This window comes from Mirounga angustirostris, unplaced genomic scaffold, assembly GCF_029215605.1.
Source record: "Mirounga angustirostris isolate CCGP_5_RB_7025 unplaced genomic scaffold, mMirAng1.0.hap1 SCAF_8, whole genome shotgun sequence".
Classification (NCBI taxonomy): Eukaryota; Metazoa; Chordata; class Mammalia; order Carnivora; family Phocidae; genus Mirounga; species Mirounga angustirostris.
This window is the reverse complement of record NW_026991716.1, coordinates 64582087-64603329: the sequence shown is the minus strand read 5'-3', so window position 1 is coordinate 64603329 and position 21243 is coordinate 64582087. Positions and strand designations below refer to the sequence as shown.

Here is a 21243-nt window from a genome sequence, read left to right as displayed (position 1 = left end):
GGTCCTGTAGGGGAACTAAACATAAATAAGAAACCAATTCCTTTCTCACAGAGCATAACCTATAGTTAAGGAGATAAGACATGATGAATATAAATAATCAAATGATAATGAGGGCGGTGAACTTGGGTGGTACCAACAGTGATAGAGACAATGGAATTGCCAGGACACAAATCCTCCTTCAATAATTATATGTATAAGATTAGAGAAAGGAGGACGTATTCAAGGATGATTCAGAGGTTTTTGAGTTAGGCGAGTGGTAAACTGGTGGTGCCATGAGGAAGGGTGGGACCAAGTTTTAATGAAAGACAATGAGCCCAGGCTTGATTCTTCTGGGGCTGAAGAATCCTTTGCCTACCCATTCAGGGTGGTCTTACGAGCAATAGGACTCTAGACTGATATACTGTGTATCAGTATATAGGATGTGTGTACAGGTTTGAAATATGGGAATAATACTATTTTAATCTAATTTAAAATTTCATCACCTTGCTATGATAATGAAAAAAGCGTATGTATTTTATTTCCATGTGTAGGTGACTTGGAAGCACCTTCTAACCTAGTTATTTCTGAGCGAACCCATCGTTCTCTTAGAGTGAGCTGGACACCTCCTTCTGACAGTGTGGATAGGTATAAGGTGGAATACTACCCAGTTTCTGGAGGGAAACGTCAAGAAGTGAGTAGGCAACACCTACAACCCACTCCTTCCTGATAGTGAGATTGAGTCCTTCACATTAGGGTTCAGAAAGATGTTGGGTGTGGAACAAGGAGGATGCAGAGTGGGGCAGAACTGAGTCAGCAATAGTGCTTTCATTTGGGCTTAATTAAAGGGAAAGAGCTTTGCTTAAATTCTATGGTTTCTACAAATTGCAGAATGTCAATATGGTTTTTAATTAAAGGATGCTTGATTTATTTGTGAATTTATATTAGAGTCATGGAGTTGGAAGGAAACATTAAAGATGATCTAGTTTCATGTAATGTATGGTGATTAACATAACAATAAAAAAATTTTTAAAAATTAAAAAAAAAAGATGATCTAGTTTTACCCACTCCTTTTACAAATAAGGAAACAACAGCTGGAAGAATAAATTATATGAATTGTCTAAGATCTCACTGTAATCTGGTAATTTCCAAAAACAAAAGACAATGGCCTCATTGAAATATAATTTCTAAGTTCATTACAGTTAACGACTTTGTAATTATAGTAGAAAAGAGGGAAGCAATTACAACATAAGGTATTATTATTTTTTTTATTTTTTCCCCTAGTTTTATGTGAGCCGACTGGAAAGTAGCACAGTACTGAAAGATCTGAAGCCTGAAACTGAGTATGTTGTTAATGTGTATTCTGTGGTGGAAGATGAATATAGTGAACCTCTGAAGGGCACAGAAAAAACCTGTAAGTCTGATTAAAAAAAATTTTCTCATTATCTTTTTAAAGATAAACAGGAGGCATTCCATTTGGGATTTTTGGCAGCCTTCCAAATCATTCTTTTATTCAATAGCCATTCAACAAATATTTACTGAGTGTGTTCTTCATACAGGTGCTCAATACTCAACTGCTCTTACTGGTTGTTCTTGCCATCATGGGACCCCACTGGTGGAATGAGTAGTCATGGCCGTAGATGACTTAGAGAGATAACTTACCTTTCATAGAGTTACTCACTTCTTAAGAAAGATATCATGTGGGGAGTGGGACTAAGATTAGGAAGGCGAGCTGTGCAGAGGTGACCTATTCCAGTTTTGCAGGTGGTCAGATCTTCCTGCTGTCAATGAAATCAATCCTTTTTCTGGCCTTTGCCTCCTGGTCTTTACTAGAGAAGCTCTAATGGCTTTGACTTTGAGTAGAACTTTTGGCAGAGATGTTCCTGCTCCTATTCCTGGCAGGGTTTCTGAGGCCTGGTAGGATTTCTGAGGCCATATGAAAAAACTCTTTCCTTCTCCCCTCTTCTTGGCTGGACTCCAGGGGAAGGAGGCCACTAATAAGTCAAAGAAGTGGGCATCACTCTCTCCAAGGTGAGAACTGACTCTACTTAATCTTCAGTTCCATAAGTCTTTATCTCTTCTCTCTCTCTTTACTATGTAAGTTGTAGGTGTAGAACATTGTAAGTCAACAGTTGTATATACTAAAAAGTGATCACCCCCCAAAGTCTATTACCATCCATCACTCTACACTTGATCCTCTATCCCTTTCACCCACCCTCCAACCCTGATCCCCTCTGGTAACCACTGATTTGTTCTCTGTATCTATGAATTTGGTTTTGTTTGATTGTTTGGTTTTTGTTTGTTTGTTTATAGGCTCCACATATGAGTGAAATCAGATGCTATTTGTCTTTCTCCTGGTTTATTTCACTTAGCATAATACCCTCAAGGCCCATCACAAATGGCAAGATTTCATTCTTTTTTATGGTTGAGCAGTACTCCATTATATATATATTTCATTATATACATATTGTATATATATATATATACATATTGTGTGTGTGTGTATATATATATATATATATCTCTCTCTATATATCTATCACCTCTTCTTTATCCATTTATCCATCAAAGCACATGTCAGTTGTTTCCATATCTTGGTTATTATAAATAATGCTGCAATGAACATAGAGGGGCATATATCTTTTGAATTAGTGGTTTTGTATTCTTTGAATAAATAGCCAGTTGTGGAATAGCTGAATCATACGATAGTGCTATTCTTAATCTTTTTTGCAGAATCTCCATAGCATTTTCTATAGTGGCCGCACCAATTTGCAATCCCACCAATAGTGTGTGAGCTTGCCAGCACTTGTTATTTCTGGTCTTTTTGATAATAATCATTCTAACACGTATGAGATGATATCTCATTGTAGTTTTGATTTGCATTTCCGTAGTAATTAGTGATGTTGAACATCTTTGCTTGTGTCTGTTAGCCATCTGTGTGTCTTCTTTGGAAAAATATTTATTTACATCCTCTGCCCATTTTTTAATTGAGTTGTTTGTTTTATTGTTCTTGTTGCTGTTGAATTCTATGAGTTTTTTATACGTTTTGGATATTAACTCCTTATTGGAGTTATAATTTACAAATATCTTCTCCCATTAAGTAGATTGACTTTTTGTTTTGATGATGGTTTCCTTTGCTGTGCAGAAGCTTTTTAGTTTGATGTGGTCTCATTTGTCTATTTTACTTTTGTTTTCCTTGCCTTTGGAGTCTGAGCCACAAAAACATCACCAAGACTGATGTCAAGGAGCTTACTATCTATGTTTTGATTCTAGGAGTTTTACGGTTTCAGGTCTTACATTTAAGTCTTTAATCCATTTTGTATTAATTTTTGTGTGTGGTATAAGGTAGTGGTCTAGTTTCATTCTTTTGCCTGTGGCTGACCAGTTTTCCAATACCACTTATTGAAGAGACTGTTTTGATTGCATTGTATATTCTTGGCTCCTCTGTCATAAATTAATTATCCATATATGTGTGGGTTTATTTCTGGGCTTCTGATTCTGTTCCATTGACATGTATGTGTGTGTTTGTGCTGGTGCCATACTGTTTTGATTACTGTATCTTTGTAGTATAGTTTGAAAGCAGGGAGCATGATACCTTCAACTTTATTCTTCTTTTCCTGTGATTGCTTTGACTATTTGGGATCATTTGTGGTTTCATACAAATTTTAGTGTTATTTGTTCTATTTTTGTGAAACATGCCATTGTAATTTTGATAAGGATTGCATTGAATCTGTAGGTTTCTGTGGATACTATAGACATTTTAGCAATATTAATTCTTCCAATCTATCAGCACAGTATATCTTTCCATGTATTTGTGTATCTTCAATTTCATCAGCATCCTATAGTTTTCAGTCTTTCATCTCCTTGGTTAAATTTATTCCTAGGTATTTTATTCTTTTTGATGCAATTATAAATGAAATTGCTATTCTTAATTTGTCTCTTTGATAGTTTGTGATTAGTGTATGGAAACACCACAGATCTCTGTATATTGATTTTATATCCTGTGATTTTACTGAATTCATTTATTAGGTCTAACAGCTTTTTGGTGGAGTCTTTTAGGGTCTTCTATATATAGTATCATCATTTGCAAATAGTGACGGTTTTACTTCTTTCTTCCTGATTTGAATACCTTTATTTTTCTTGCATAGTTGCTATGTCTAGGACTTCCAATACTATGTTGAATATATGTGGTGAGAGTGAGCATCCTTGTCTTGTTCTTGAACTTGGAAGAAAAACTCTCAGCTTTTTCCCACTGAATGTGATGTTATCTGTGAGTTTGTCATATATGGCCTCTTTATATGAGGTACATTTCCTCTCTAGCCATTTTTTGAGAATTTTTATCAGAAATGGATGTTGAATTTTGTCAAGTGCTTTTTCTGCATCTATTGAGATGATCAGGTGACCTTTATCTTTCATTTTGTTAATATTATGTATCACATGGATTGATTTGTGAATTTGAGCCATTCTTGCATCCCTGGAATAAATCCCACTTGATCATAATGTATGATGCTTTTAATGTATTGTTGAATTTGGTTTGCTGATATTTTGTTGAGGATTTTTACATCTATGTTTGTCAAAGATATTGACCTATAATTTTCTTTTTTTGTGTCATCCTTGTCTGGTTTTAGTATCAGGGTAATGTTGGCCTCGTAAAACGTGTTTGGAAGCATTCCCTTCTCTTTAATTTTTGGAAGAGTTTGAGAAGGATAGGTATTAAATCTTATTGGCTATTTGGAAGAGTTCGCCAGTGAAGCTGTTTGGTCCTGAACTTTTGTTTATTGGGAGGTTTTTGATTACTGATTCAATCTTCTTGCTAGTAATCAGTCTACTTAGGTTTTCTATTTCTCTCTAATTCAGTCTTGGAAGACTGTATATTTCTAAGAATTTACCCTTTTCTTCTAGGTTGTCTGGTTTGCTGGCATATTATGGTTTGTATTAGTGTCTTATGATCCTGTGTATTTATGTGGTATCAGTTGTAACTTTTTTTTTAATTTCTGATTTTATTTGAGTCCTTTTTCTTTTTTCTTTGTTTAGGTTTGTCAATTTTGTTTATCTTTTCCAGCTCTTCATTTCATTGATCTTTTCTATTTCATTTTACTCTCTATTTCTGACTCTGATTTTATTATTTCCTTCCTTCTACTAACTTTGGGCTTCCTTTGTTTTTCTTTTCTTAGTTTCTTTAGGTGTAAATTTAGATTGTTTATGTGAGATTTTTCTTGCTTCTTGAGGTAGGCCTATATTGCTATGAACTTCCGTCTAAGAACTTCTTTTGTTGTGTATCATAGATTTTGGTATGTTATATTTCTTTCAGTTTTCTCTAGGTATTTTTTGATTTCTCCTTTGATTTTCTTGATGACTTCATGGTTGTTCCATTGTATGTTGTTTGATTTTCATGTTTTTGTATTTTTTCCAGTTTTGTTATTGTAATTGATTTCTAGTTTCTTACTACTGTTGTCAGAGAAGATGCTTGATGTGATTTCAGTCTTCTTGAATTTACTGAGACTTACTTTGTGGCCCAACATGTAATCTATCTTGGAGAATGTTCCATGTGCACTTGAGAAGAACATGCATTCTGTGGCTTTTGGATGAAATATTTTGTATATACATGTATATATATACACATACTATATACATAATATATATATATCTATTATGTACATTTCTATTATGTCCATGTGATCTAATGTGTCAATTAAAGTCAATATTTCCTTGTTGATATTCTGTCTTAGGATCTTTCATTGCTATAAGTGAGGTGTCAAAATTCCCTACTATTGTTGTTTTCTTTTCAATTTCTCCCTTTAGGTTTTCAAATATTTGTTTTCTATAGTTTCATGCTCTTTTGTTGGGTGTTTGTAAATAAACACTTATTTATAAATGTTATATCTTCTGGTTGGATTCATCCCGTTATTGTAATGTGGTGCTCCTCTTTGTCTTTTAGTAGTTTTTGTTTTTAAGTCTATTTTGTCTGATATGAATATAGCTATGCCATCTTTCTTTTCATTTCCATTGCATAGAATAATTTTTCCCATTCCTTCACAGTCTGTATGTGTCCTTACTTCTGAAGTGAGACTTTTGTAGGTAGCATATAGACAGTTCTTTTTTCTTTTAAATCTATTTAGCCACTCTTTGTCTTTTGATTGCTAAATTTAGTTCATTTATATTTGAAGTAATTATCAATAGCTATGTACTTATTTCCATTTTGTTGTTTTCTGGCTGGTTTTGAAGTTCTTCTTTGTCCTTTTTTTCCCTCTTTCTCTCTTCCCTAGTTGTTTGTTGGCTTCCTTTAGTGTTATGCTTAGATCCTTTTTTATTTTCTTTTATGTATTTAGTATAAGTTTTTCTTTGTGGTTACTGTGAGGTTCACATGTAGCATCCTATGTATATTAACAGTCTCTTTTAAATTGATAGCAACTTAAATTTGAACACATTCCAAAGCTTTACATTTTTATCCCCCATATTTTATATTTTTGATGACACATTTTATGTCTTTTTATTTTATGTGTCCTTTAGCCAATTATTGTAATTTTAATTAATTTTACTACATTTTGACCTTCATACTTTTTGACCTTCAGACTTGCCTTATCAGTGATTGATCTACTACTTTTACTATCTATTTACCTTTTCAGTGAGATTATTACTTTCATATATTGTCTTCTTATTAATGATTGTCTTTTCTTTTCAGTGTAGAAAAATCCCTTTAACATTTCTTATAAGGTCAGTTTAGAGGTGATGGACTCCTTTAGCTTTTGCTTCTCTGGAAAACTCTTAATCTCTCCTTCAATTCTGAATGATAATCTTGCTGGGTAGGGAATTCTTGTTGGAAAATTTTAACTTCCAGCACTTTGAATATGTCATGACCCTTTCTTCCAGCCCGTAAAATTTCTGCTGAAAAATCTGATAGCCTTATGGGATTTCCCTTGTATGGAATAAATTGATTTTCTCTAGCTATTTTAAGGTTCTCTCTTTATTCTTAACTTGTACCATTTTAATTATAATGTGCCTTGGTGTGGTTTTCTTTGGGTTCATCTTATTTGGAGTTCTCTGGGCTTCCTGAACCCAAATGTCTGCTTTCGTCCCCTGATAAGGGAAGTTTTCAGTTACTATTTCTTTGAATAATTTTTCTGGCCCTTTCTCTCTCATCTCCTTCTAGGACCTCTATAATGCCAGTATTATACCATTTGATGTTGTCCTAAAGGTCCCTTTAGGTATCCTTATTTTTTAAAATTCTTTCTCATTTTGTTGCTCTGTCTGGTTGAGATTCATTGCTTTGTTTTCCAGCCCACTGATTTGGGCTTCTACTTCATCCATTCTGCTGTTGAACCCCTCTAGTGTATTTTTCATTTCAGTTATAACTTCTGTTTGGTATTTTTTTTCTATTTTCTATCTCTTTGTTGAAGTTCTCACTGTGTTCATCCATATTTCTCCTGTGTTCAGTGAACATCTTTATGACCATTACTTTGAACTCTTTATTGAGTAGGTTGCTATCTTCATTTCATTAAAATCTTTTTCTGGGAATTTGTACGGTTCTTTGGTTTGGAATATAGTCCTCTTTCTCTTCATTTTGCCTGACTCTCTGTGTGTATGTATCAGGCAAAACTGCTACCTCTCCCAGTCTTGAAGGAGTGATCTTATGTAGGAGATGATCTATGGGGTCCAGAGTGCAGTCTCCCCTGGCCTCCAGAGCCAGGCACCCATCTTGTGGGTGGGACATCTCTTGTGTGGACTGTGTGCACCTGCTGGCTGTGGTGGGGCCACAGCTGTGGTGCAGGGTAGGTGGGATATGGGGCACTCACCCAGCCTGGTTGTGGTGTGACTGCTACTGGGGTAGGTGGAGCATGTAACATGCACACCGGTGCTAGCAGACATGAGGGAGAACACCAAAAATGGTGCTTCACGTTCTGTCACTAGCAAGTTAGAATGAGATTGCAAAAATGACACCTGCCAGTGCTTCTGTCCTTAGAGAAACTCACTGCAGGTTCCTCCCTCTCTGGCAGCTGCTTTAAGATTAGTAAGCACGTCTGCCTCACTTATGATCTAGGCACTTTCCAAACTTGCTTTTATGCTGGATCTCAGGGCAAGTGGGTTTGTGTGTGAGCCCTTTACGAACAGGTTCTCTATTCCCTACAGTTTTATGGTTCCCCTGGACTTCATTCCCTGGACTTTTCAAAATGAGGCATTTTAGGGGCTTCTCTTTCAGGTGCTGGACTCAAAGATCAAGGTGCTTGATGGGGGGCACACTCCTTTCACTTCTTGAGGGAAAGTTCCATATTTTGGGAATTCCTTCCCAATTGAGGGTCACCATGCTTGGGGTGGGGTCCCGGGCAAGGCTGAGTTTCTACCTCTTCTACCTGCTTGATATGTCTCTTTTATCTTTGTTGTGGAGGCACTGTTCATCTAGTTCTCAGATCCTTTTCAGAGGATCTGATTTCTTATGTAGCTATAAATTTACTGTAGCCATGGGAGGAAGTGATTTCAGAGTGTTCTTATGCTGCCATCTTGAACCCCTCCTCCACGTTTTCTCTTACTAGCCTTCATATTATACCCTAGGAGGTGGAAAATAATGTATTTCATAATGGGCAGGATTAATCTGATAATTTCTTTAAATTTTAAACTCAATCTTTGGACAATACATACCAAGCTATATGGGTATTAAATGAAGAGGAGACTGTAAATCTTTTACCATGCATCATGAACCTATCTTCAAAGAGCCCATGAATCCCCTAAGTTACAGTTATTAATGTATGACACTCTCACTTAAATTTATTTTTTATGAAAGTTGAAGTAAAATACTGTGCTGGTTACTTATGTATGAAATTCTATGATTGTAGACTGAAAATAGTCAACTTAAAGATATTCCAGAAAAAGAGATCGAAATCTCAGGAAGTTGGTATCTATTTTGGCTTCCATACAGACTTATTGGAATGCCAGTTGACATTTAAACTTTCTTCCTCTATGAAGTAGTTGTAACTTGCAGTCCTGAATATGAGATGAAACAATGAGATTGGGTTTTTCAGGAGAGAGGAAAGGATTCTATTGACACTCACTGACTTCTCACAGCAACTCATTCTCTATTTAGCATATATAAATATCACTTAGTAAGTAGGAAACAACAATTAAAAATGAGTAGAATGACAGGAATTAGACTGATGTCTGCCTTTACATTCCAACAGTACCAGTCCCTGTGGTCAGCATGAATATTTATGATGTTAGCCCTACCACCATGCATGTGCAATGGCAGCCAGTGGGAGGGGCTACTGGCTACACCTTGTCATACGAACCCATCAATGCCACCGAACCAAGAAAACCCAAAGAGGTGGGAGATATTCGTTTCTTTATCATTAGGTCTTTCTGAGACTTTATAGTTTTCGAGTCCGCATTAAACTGCATATGCATATGAATGCATTTATAACTTTATATGCAAAACAGAAGAATAGAAATTAGACTTGGGGCCTGTGACACATTTTAAGAAACATTGGCATGAAGAAGTAAATTCATTTCAGAGAGATGAAAAAGAAAAGTTGTGTTATCATCTAGTGGTTACAAATAGGTTGTAATGGGCTATCCCCAGTAAGTGGAAACATTTGATTTGAATGTCTTATCTCCCTTTGGCATGTCCATATGCAGATGCGTGTGGGGCCGACAGTGAATGACGTGCCACTGACTGATCTTCTTCCCAACACCGAGTACGCAGTCACAGTCCAGGCTGCTTTGCACGACCTCACTAGCGAACCTGTTACTGCTCGGGAAGTCACGTGTAAGATATTGCCAGCATTCCTTCTTCCCTTATTGCTGTAAACATAATGTTCATTAGGATTTTTCTTTCCCCCAATGGTGCTATCGATAATTTGATAATTTATGCATAAGTCATAGGGTTATTTATTCTTTATGGCAATCAAACTTGAGAATTAAAATTAACTCTGGACTTATGACAGCATCTTAAATTGATCCTAGGATGTCCTTCTTTTTCACATTAAACACAGCTGATACTGAGATGTTTCTTACAATTGATGGTGTACTTTTGGCCGAGTGTCAGGGCATGGAGCATAAAATGATGGTACATCTTAAAGTTGATACTGTTGTAGATCCATGAAGTTGGGTAGATAGCACTGGTGAGAAGGGAATGTTGGGTGAGTGTAATTTTGGAGGAAGATATACTAGACTTAAGATTAAGATGTTCCAAGCTCTTGCTGAAGTAGGTACTTTATGGCACATATGGAAAAGTCTGTTTCAATTAAGTGAGTTAATCAGTTGACTCAATCCAAAAACGTATTGATCATCTGTTAACTCCAGTCACTATGCTAGATATTGGGAATGTACCACTAGGTAATACCAGGCGGCGCAGAGCATGTGGACTCCTTTGTGGTTTGCACTTCTCTTGTGTTTGTTGATCAGTCCCTTTTGTGTTTTTGGTTTGTTTCACTGGCATTTAGGTGCTTTTTCTTGAGGCGTGATAAGGATTGCACTTAGGACCCTTGCCTTTCCTGGCTGGACATTTTGTTTTATGCTTGTTGACGTCATGATGAGATAGATGACTTGGCTTAAATTTGAGGGTCAGCCCACATTTCTAAGGAAATTAAGAAGATGAAAGAAATCTTCAAGGGAGAAGGGGGACTGAGAAGCTTGATAAGGCAGAAAAGAGAAAGAGCCCCTGAAGGGTGGGACAGTATAAATTCATTGACTACAAATAATCAATTTTTATATATTAGACCCTGGTGGTTTTGTAGAAATGGGGTAGTGGCAGATGGAAAGAGTGGGAAGCCAGCTAGGGATGGAGACATGTATTCTCAAAGTGCTGGGAGAGAAGATCCAAAAGTCATAGTGGGATGAAAGGCAAGTGTGGTCATGGGTTTGATATGGAGTTGACTGCACCAGTGGAGGAAGGGAGGCCACAGAGAGATGCCGAGAGACAAAAACATTGAAGGGACAAAGGTGCAGAATCATGGAAGTGGAGGGAGACATTCAGGAGGAGAGATGTATGTACAGAGTTGAAATGAGAGACAAAAGGAAATTGGTCAACGGGCAGCTAGAAAGTGAGATCTGTCTCATATAACAAAAGAAAATTTCTTTGTTAGTTATCCTCATCTCTACTCTTTTTAAGGTAAGGCTTTGACTTGGCAAAAATTTATCAATTGGATTTTCTTGTAACAATTTAGGTCCCTGTGGATTTTCTTATAAGCTTATCGGGTGCTTAATTTTGGCCTGTCTTCATTCTTCACTCTCATAACCATTTGTTTTTCTATCATTTTCTATTCTTAAGAGAGCATAAGTCTTTTGATTTTGTTTTCTATCTTAACTGATTTAAATATCTGAGAAAGAAACATGAGCTTTTGTGGTGGTACATTTGTGGTGAATCATGATTTACTCTAGCTGAGCAGTAAGTAAGAGCTTATGAAAATAGAGTAGAAGTTTACATTAAAAAGAGAAATTAGAATTGCAATAACAATTTCAGCTTATCTTATTAAAACACAATCCTTCTTAAAAGGATTTGAGCTCTACCTGGTAGGATCGTAGTACTTTTATCATCAGAGCTATTGGTTTGAAGTTATTTTGCTGCACACAGTTTAATTTTCTCTAAACAACTCCTTGAAAGCTTGTGTGACTGCTTTAGAGCTGTGTGGTTGAGAGCCACCTGTGGACCTCATTTCTGATGCATCTCCAGTGCCTTTACCCAAACCTCGAGATCTGAGGCTCAGAGATGTGGCTCATAGCACCATGAATGTCTTATGGGAACCCGCGCCTGGAAAAGTCCGTAAATATATCGTCCGCTACAAAACACCAGAAGACGATGTCAAAGAGGTAGGTTGAAGATTAGAATGGATTTGGAAATATTCGTTTTCCTAGTAGGTTTAACAACAGAACCCAAACAAGTACAGAGGATAGCATGTTTTGAATATTTGTCACTTTATTAAATAGTGTTGAAAGCTTGTTATAGTGGTAGAGCAATTTTTGAATATCGATAATATATTGGATTGTGTTGTATTTGTTTTAGAAATGTTTTCTTCTGTGATGCTACTCTCAAAATCATCATCCCTTAGTAGACAAAGAGTCATAGAATGTAGATGGTACTTCCTTCTCATCCAGATATCTTTTATGGTGCTCTGCATTCTGTGAATTACTAAAAAATATCATATGATAATGTGTCTAAAAATAAAAGCCAGTTAGGGGTGCAGGAAAGAAGAGGGGAGTTTATCAGATAATAGGAAGATAGGACAGTGGAGCAGGACTAGAGAAAGGGTAAATAAATAGATTCTTAGAGGAGTGTCCCTTTGGCCATGAGCATTTTTGAGATGATGTTGGGGCAGATACCTGTTTCCATGACAACCTAATTCAAAGTGGGAGCAAATTGAGGGCTTTCACTAGAGAATGGGTTTAAAACTTATGTGTGCTTGGGGGCGTATTAATGTCAGAATCTCAGTGACATTTTTGGAAGATAGAAATAGTTCCTGTAAGCCCCTAGTTAGTGACTGTGCTGGTCAGTTGGATTACACCAAAGCTAATTTATACATATGTGCGCATTCATTTCATTCTAGGTTTCAATTTCAAAAGAGGCACAGTGACCAGTGGGTCTCACAGGGCTCTTGTGCACAGCAAATGAGATAATGCACAGGAGAACATTTCTGAGAGAAATAAGGCAGTGATACAAAGGGAAACAGAGAAACTGCTGGTGAAAATGATTAGGTTGTTTGAATCTGTAGACGGTCATTATTTACTGAACCCTAGCATTCAGCTAGAGCCCTAGGACATACATTTTCCCACTTTGGAAGCATTTAAACTGTCTCCAGGTCTGGACTCTTATGCATATTGGAAAACATTGCTATTTTTTGTAGTACAATTCTTATGCTCTTGTGCTAAGAGGTACAGTGAACAGCAGACATGTTAAAACTAGACCCTTCCTAAAATTGTTCCACTGCTCTATTATAGGTAGAGGTAGACAGGTCACGGACCAGCACCCCTCTCAAAGACCTCATCTCACAAACCCTGTACACAGTAGATGTTTCTGCAGTGTATGACGAGGGGGAGTCTCCTCCAGTGACTGCTCAGGAAACTACCCGTAAGTTGTGATCATGCTTCACTGATAATTAAGAAATGACATCACGTGACTGTGTAACTGAACTTATTGGGTCATTTTGTTGCTTGGTGCTATTATTTTTGAGTATTTAATATTTGAATTCACAGAATGCTTTTCACTTATTTTCTTCCCATCTTCCACCTTCATGTCCATTCTTTTTATTTATTTATTCATTTTTATTTTTCAATTAAGTTTTAAAATTTTAATTTAATTTAATTTTAATTTCACTATAGTTAACATATGGTGTTACATTAGTTTTCAGTATACAGTATGGTGATTCAACATGTCCATTCCTTTTATGATAATTTTTATCCTCCTATTATTCTATCAACCACTGTCATTAATTCATCTTCCAGATACTTAACTGGTGTATGTATGTGTGTGTTTTGCGTGTGGGGGTGTGCACATGCATGCGGGTGAGGGGAGCAATGGGGAGGAAGTATATTCTTGATGCATGTTGGACATTTTCTCTGGGAAAGTTGTGTTAGTGATGAAAGATTTTTTGCGATCTTACTGGAGGTAAAGTGCTATCAGGGGTAACAAAATACAAGTATCTTTGCCCTTACTAGGTCATGATTTCATTGTGGAGATAAGAAAAATTAATTGACAACACATGGGATGATGTAGGGAAGGCAAGGCAAGTGGCGCTCAGATTGCATGCTGTTGGATGTCAGGTGAAGGGGAGGCTTGGACAGTGGAGAGGCAGGGGAGATGCAGGGCAGCCCACCTAGGCTCCTCTTCACCTGCTCTATTTTGTTGCTGCTTCCGGAGATGTCTCTTTCTTTCCCTATCAGGGTACTTCCATAGTATTTAACCCAATTATGATTGCCTGTTGGTTTTTTCCATCTATTCTGCTTTCCCCTTCCTCCCCCCAACAGTGAAGGCAGAGACACTGCCTACTTTGTACAACTTTGCATCTCCAGTGCCTGGCACTGTGCTCAGCACATAATTTCTTACTCGAATAGTGGTTAAGAACTTGAGGTCTAGAGCCCGTAGTGCTCTGAAGAAATATAATGAGAGTTACTTACATAATTCAAAATTTTCTAGTAACCACATTTGAAGAAGTAAAAAGAGGGGAAACTAATTTTGATAATGTATTATATTCAACCCAATATATCAAAAATATTATCATTTCAACATGTATCAGTAGAATAATTATTAAGTTATTTCACATAATTTTTTTCCATAATAATTCTTTGAAATCCAGTGTGCATTAATTTTACACTTACAGCATATCTCAGTTTGGACTAGCCACATTTCAAGTACTCAGTGGCTGTATATGGCTAGTGACTCTGATAGTAGACAGCACAGGTCTAGAGAATTTAAATGACTTGCCCTGCTTCATCTGGTAAGCTACTGGTGGGATCAGTCCAAACCTGGAGCTTTTACTTCCTTGTCCTGTAACTCCCTCACTAGAGCCTCAAAAGCTTCTCCTTTCATACCAAGCTGTCTATACATGATCGGGCCTCTTGTCAAATGGCACAGCTTCCTCCTTAACATCAGACCGTATCTACGTCTGCTTCTTTCTTGCCACGTGATCCCTCTTAGCAATCTCACTTGCCTTCTTGGCGTTGGTTCTTACCTGGTAAGGGCAGTGTCTGGACATGAAAACTGGTACATATGAGTAGCCTGATAGCTTTGCACAAGCATAACAGGTGTAGTAGAGAAAAAAAAAAAGTCAGGAAAAAAGACTAGTGATTGCAGGTAATTTAGTATACTAAATCAATACTTTCAATATGTGTTTTTTAATCCTTAAGATTTCCTAATAACTTTCAGTGTAGCCAAAGGGCATCCTTAACAGTGGTTTGTTTTCAGTTGTGCTTATGGAAGTGGTACCACTCATTTTATCTCAGTGAGCCTTTTCATTGTCATTATTAGAAATACATTTTTGATGGCCCTGGATTTTGTGTAGTCGGCTTTGGTCAGTAGTGTGTAGAGAAATAATTGATGATGAAAGTTCAGAACTGAGGGCAGACCTTCCAGATTCTTTGTGCTGCGAACTAACTAGAGTGCCGGGTAATGGAGGGGCTTTTAACTGGGGTTTCAGTAGTCATCTGCACTGTAGGGTTATTCCCATCTCTGGACATGGTCAGTACAGTCTGTTTCACTTGGGTTTAACATTAGGAAAACCTCATGCATGGATTACTTAGATCATAATATTTCATAGACCATGATAGCCAATGCACTCTCTGATAATTAATACCAATGTTTGTGCTTATGTGTACTGCTCTGTGATCAAGTCCATGGTTGTGACATGTAGATGTTCAGCTTTCAAATATGACATTGAAAAAAAATGTGTGCGATGCAGAATGATTAACTGGGTTAACTGGGTTAGAAGAGTCTTACTAAGAGGTACTTTTTTTTAAAAATCCATTTTAATGGAATACAAATAGTAACCTATTATATCCATATGGTGTTTGAAATTTTCGGAGCTTTCTCTTATACTTCCCTTTCAGATGAACTGAACTGGTAAGATACTTGGTTCTAAACAATGTTTTCAGCCTGTTTCCTCATGTCCATGAAAATAAAACAAGGTGGTTTTATTATATTGTTTGTTCAGAAACTTAGTCCTGCTTTATCTCATGATAGGCACCGTGCCAGCCCCAACAAACCTAAGGATTACCGAAGTAACACCAGAGAGCTTCCGAGGGACTTGGGATCATGGAGCTTCAGATGTGTCCCTCTACAGGATAACCTGGGCACCTTTTGGAAGCTCTGATAAGATGGAGGTAAAGTTAATTCTCTTCCTTCCCTCCTTTCTTCCTCCCTCCCTCCCTCCCACTATTCCTTTCTCCCTTTTTTCTTCCTTTTCCTCCCTCCCTTCCTCCCTCCCTTCCTTCCTTCCTTCCTTCCTTCCTTCCTTCCTTCCTTCCTTCCTTCCTTCCTTCCTTCCTTCCTTCCTTCCTTCCTCCCTTCCTATTTTCCTTCCTTCCCTTCCTTCCCTTTTTAAAAAACATCTTATTTCATGACAAGGAATCTTGTTTGAAATACGTATTACCCCTGTTGCCTGAAAAGCCTCCTTTCCTATTAGTGACATTTGAACTCCTGGCATGCATCAAAGGTGGAAGAACATCTGACTAAATAATGTCAGCAAACTGTCATTGAGAGTATGAGAGACATGGTGACTTAATTTTGTGTTGTTTTTTTTTTTCTCTTTCACTAAGACCATCTTAAATGGAGATGAAAATACTTTGGTGTTTGAAAACCTGAACCCGAACACTCTCTATGAAGTCTCTGTTACTGCCATTTACCCCGATGAGTCAGAAAGCGATGACCTGACCGGCAGTGAGCGCACACGTAGGTGTTCAGCTTTCAAGTAGGACATTGTTATTTTAAAGTTAATTAAGGTAATAGAGCTATAGCTATATTAGTAATATTTCCCCAAATTCTGTTTTTTTTTATGTTAGCACGTTTGATACCCTTAACAACACAAGGTAAGAGTTTAATTTGCTGAGCTGTATGAATGACCAAATCATGAATGAATGAATGAATGAATGAATGAACAAGTGAATGAATGGAAAATACCACAAAATCCATCATAAATAGATTTTCTGCTTTTAAATTGGAAGGCATTGATTGGAACCTTTTTTAAAAACCTTTCTTGAAAAACGTTTCTTTACTGTCATTTGTTAAGGAGTCATTTAAGATTCCATGACAATCATTTATCATGAGGTCAAATTTAATCTTTTTTTTTATTATGTTATGTTAATCACTGTACATTGCATCATTAGTTTTTGATGTAGTGTTCCATGATTCATTGTTTGCGTATAACACCCAGTGCTCCACCTAAAAGTATACTGATTTTCTTGTGAATGGTGCTTATTTTGGGAGGAGGCCTCATTCTATGAGCTTACTCTGTTTCTCAACAATCTTTTTTCAGCTCCAAAAAGTGGCCCACGAAACCTTCAGGTGTACAACGCAACCTCTAACAGCTTGACTGTTAAGTGGGATCCTGCCAGTGGTCGTGTGCAGAAATACAGAATCACTTACCAGCCTTCAACAGGAGAAGGCAATGAGCAAACGGTAATTTTTTTGAAAAAAAAAATAATAACTTGGACAAATTCTACCTCTTCTCCTCAAACTCCTTCCCCCCCACCGCCCCACCACAAATGTGTAATTAGTCATACTACTTTGAGAGATGCAAAATTTACCGTAATGAATGGAGTTATTTGACTCAATTCCTGATGGGAACTCAGTGGACATTCTCATGGGGGATGAAAGTTGCTTTTCATTGTAGGTGGCCCCACAGCAACAGGCATGTACTTCATGCATAGACATTTCCCTTAAAAACTGTTAGGGTGGATTATCTATGAAGATTTCTAGGTTTTTTTGGTCTTTAGATTTTTAATCTGTATCTCTCTAACTTAATCAAATACTTAAAGTTTGCCAAATTTCTGTTATTGTAATTTTCCAGTTTTTGCATATCACAAGGTATCTCTTATATCTGGAGTTTCCAGATCTAGATCTGTTTATCATTTTTATATTTATCCAAATGGAGGTTTCTGAGAAAGATGGTATGACTGTCAATAGCCTTCATCTTCTTTATCTTTCTGATCTTCCCTTGTTTAACAGAGTCCTAGTCCATTTACCTTGCTTATGTTAGTTGTCTGTTTTTGAACCTTCTCCAGATTTGCTTTGTGAAATGTATGACTAGAACTGCACATATATGATCAGAGGTCAGGAAACATCATGATTTTTTATGCCAGGGGGGATGCCTCCTGATTTATTTCAAATGCCTCTTTTGGTAAGGCCTAGTATTTTGTTGACATTCTTTGGGCTATAGTATTTCCTCACATGGTCTTAGAGAGAGAGATGAGTTATTATCAGTTAGTCACCTGACTTGCTGAGCTCCAGCAAATGGGTTCTACATCTTCCCAGTTTAGAGATGTTAGCAAGGGTGGATGCTGGCAGTGGTTAAAGGTTTCTGATATTGCATATTAAGTGAGCTTAGCTGAACCAGAAACTCTCCCATCCTCAGTGTAACTTTTGAATTGATCTTTTGAGGTTTCCATACAATTGGTCTTAGGTAGTATTTTTGGATAGAAATTTTGTCTAATTAAATAGGTTACCAATAATAAACTAAATACCAACTGTAGTCAACTGGCTTTTGTAGGAAATAAGATAAGACACATTGGATGAACTGATATTTTCATGTCAGAAACAGAACTTCTTTTTCCTATGCCAGGCCAGATTTAGGTAAAACTATAAAGCAGGGGGGGCTTGTCTTCAGCATTTCCTTGCTTGGTGGTAGCAACCCTCCAACTGCTGTCCTTAGTCTCTTTACTGTCTCGCAGAGGCTTGTTACAACTTGAAGGAGTCTCATAAACTCATTCTCTGGAAAGTGTTAGCTGATAATCCCTCGAGGTTCGTTATTCTTAGGGATATTTGCCTTTTACTGCTAGTCCATGAAATAAAGTAATGAATCACTGATACTAGAATCATTTTGGAGATTTGGACAGGAGAAGTAGGTAGACAGCTTACTCATAGGGCTAGTTCTACTAAGTGGATGCCTTCAGATTTGTTAAATATCAAATGGCTTGTACGGATGTTGATACTTTTCTCTCATAACATCAAATATTCAATTTAGTAAAATTAGCCACTGTTGTTCAATTTGCCTCATATTGAGGATAAGTGCAGTGTTTCATTGAGGTTTTCTCTGGAACTCAAAGAGTTGATGGGTGGTAAGTTGGAAACATCTGGACTGTTACTAGCGCATCCAGCCTTCCAGATGTGCACTCTTTGTGGGCAGCGGGCCATTTTCATACGATTTTAATTAGTATCACATAAGTATTTGAATTCGGTAGACTGTTAACAAATCATACCAATTTTCTCTCAACAAGATAGCTAGATGGCCTTAAGCACTGAATAAAAAATTCCAAACTCTGTAATTGGAGGAAATTGAAAAGCTTCATACCACTAGGCTGGTATCACAGAGATGGCTGGGAACCACGGCCTGAGTGTGGTCTGGCTAAGGGTCCATCACATAGTTTGCACAGCTAATGCTGTTAGAATGGCAGTTTTGTGGGGGGAAACATCAAAGTTTTAGATCTTCTGCTGAATGATTTTAATGTGTTTTCTAAAGCGAATAAAAAAAACCCCTGTACAAAAGTAAAAATAGTAGCAAACGGTGTGGAGCCGCTAATATTTGGCAGTTCTTTGCTATCTTAAAGCTCCTTTCCAGCTCACTCATGATTAATGCCTTTTGGGGGAAGAGATCTGTGAAATGAAATGTGTTTTGGATGAAATTTTGCTGTGCTGGTGGCGAGCAAGTTGGAATATCTTTTTGAGGTCACCAGTTTAAGGCTTAGAGTGCCTTTTATGATTTAAGGTGCATATTTTACATTTAAAATGATACCATAACTATCTATGGTGAGCACTGTGAATTGTGTAAGACTGATGAATCACAGACCTGTACCCCTGAAACAAGTAATACGTTATATGTTAATAAAAAAATTTTAAAAAATGATACCATAAGATATACTTTAAACCTTCAGTGTGGTATGTGTTTCCAGATTTTGGCCAGGGTCTCAAACAGCTCCCTTGCAGAAAGAGCTTTCTCTAACAGATCAGTGAGATGGAGAGAACAAAGCTAACACTTAGCCCTGTTTTGCTCCAGACCACAATCGGGGGGCGGCAGAACAGTGTGGTCCTGCAGAAACTGAAGCCTGATACTCCTTACACCATCACTGTGTCCTCCCTCTATCCTGATGGCGAAGGAGGTCGGATGACGGGAAGAGGCAAGACCAGTAAGTACCAGACTCCTATAGCTTCTTTAATAACTACCACAGAATCCCATCTTTACCTGGAAACAGTGGGGTGACTCGGTTTTGCTAATCAAATTTTAATGCATTTTTAAAAATGACATTAATTGCTTTTAATATCCTTGCTTGGAGTTAACCGGTCTCTGTTTATGGAGAAAGACATTTATTACTTTCTAGGATTAAAAAGCAACAAACTAAAACAAAAAACCACCCTGGGACAAAAATATCTTGTGGAGAGGAGACATATGTACCAGATTACCACAGACTTTCTTTTATTTATTCACTACTTCAACAAATATTTGTAGGGGCCCCACTGTGGGGTCCCTGCCATGTTCAAGGTGCCTTGGAAATATCAAGGTACCTGCATTTCAAGTGTGCTTGGTGGTTAGGATCATAGTGTCATGTGATTTCTGTGCATTGCAGAACCTCTGAATACTGTGAGGAACCTCAGAGTGTATGACCCTTCTACCAGCACTTTGAATGTTCGCTGGGACCATGCGGAGGGAAACCCTCGTCAGTACAAGCTCTTCTATGCACCAACAGCAGGTGGTCCAGAGGAACTGGTAATTATGTCCTGGAGTGAAAATTACATGTTTATTTAAACTATAGCTGAATGCTTTAAAAGCTGAGCTAAAAATGTTAACTGATTTGCTTTAGGGTTGAAGAAGTTCGTATTCATTTACTAGAACTTGACAGAGGGTAATAGATTGTTGCCTTAGTGCCAGGGTGATGGGGAAGAGGGGGGGATTGAGCTGGGGGAGGTAATTATTTCTGGAAGTTCTAAAGGGGGATCCTAGAGTGAGTTTAGGGGTCTAGAGAATCTTTATAATCTCTTGTAAGATTATAAGGGGTGCACCTTATATCCCAATATTACAGAACTTGCTTCTTGACTTGGTCTTGAGTTAGTATTTTGCGTATTACATTGTTTGAGGTATTATTTCTTTTACAAGTTTTTCAAATCAAGTGCTTTACGTTTATTAAAATGTTTAGGTACCAATCCCTGGGAATACCAATTACGCCATTCTTAGGAATCTGCAGCCAGATACCCCATACACCGTTACAGTAGTTCCTGTTTATACTGAAGGTGATGGAGGACGCACATCAGATACTGGAAGGACATGTAAGTTGAGAAGGAAGAAAAATTTAGCTTTTTCATTATAAATTTTGCTTTTCATTATAAAGGCCACATAGGCCCACTAAGAAAATTTTGAAAATTCTGAATGATAAAATAAATATATACCAATTACCCATGATTTATCTTCCAAACACCACCAACTGTTAACACTTCGATGTATGAAATAACACATTTATTATGGTGTTTTTCTACTGAAATGATACTATCAGGATTTATGAATGTGCATACGATCATCAGTCTGCTATTTCAGTCATTCTCTTTCACTGACGAAAGTTCATTTTGCTTTGCTTTGTGCTTTATAC

At 37.2% G+C, this 21243-nt stretch overlaps 1 protein-coding gene across 3 annotated transcripts in view; it reads left to right on the top strand.

Annotated features, from left to right (window-relative positions):
* The window catches only part of COL12A1 (collagen type XII alpha 1 chain), a 119036-nt gene that overhangs the window by 48228 nt on the left and 49565 nt on the right, over window positions 1–21243 (top strand). For 2 of the 3 annotated variants that reach the window (XM_064597776.1, XM_064597779.1), the window contains exons 22-34: window positions 531–670; window positions 1261–1390; window positions 9147–9289; window positions 9601–9730; window positions 11636–11776; window positions 12902–13027; window positions 15635–15774; window positions 16210–16342; window positions 16453–16479; window positions 16926–17068; window positions 19662–19791; window positions 20230–20369; window positions 20797–20926. In XM_064597776.1, coding sequence (XP_064453846.1) covers window positions 531–670; window positions 1261–1390; window positions 9147–9289; window positions 9601–9730; window positions 11636–11776; window positions 12902–13027; window positions 15635–15774; window positions 16210–16342; window positions 16453–16479; window positions 16926–17068; window positions 19662–19791; window positions 20230–20369; window positions 20797–20926 — 1653 coding nt within the window. The remainder of the gene's footprint in view (window positions 1–530; window positions 671–1260; window positions 1391–9146; window positions 9290–9600; window positions 9731–11635; window positions 11777–12901; window positions 13028–15634; window positions 15775–16209; window positions 16343–16452; window positions 16480–16925; window positions 17069–19661; window positions 19792–20229; window positions 20370–20796; window positions 20927–21243) is intronic. The other variant, XM_064597777.1, reaches the window with a different exon arrangement.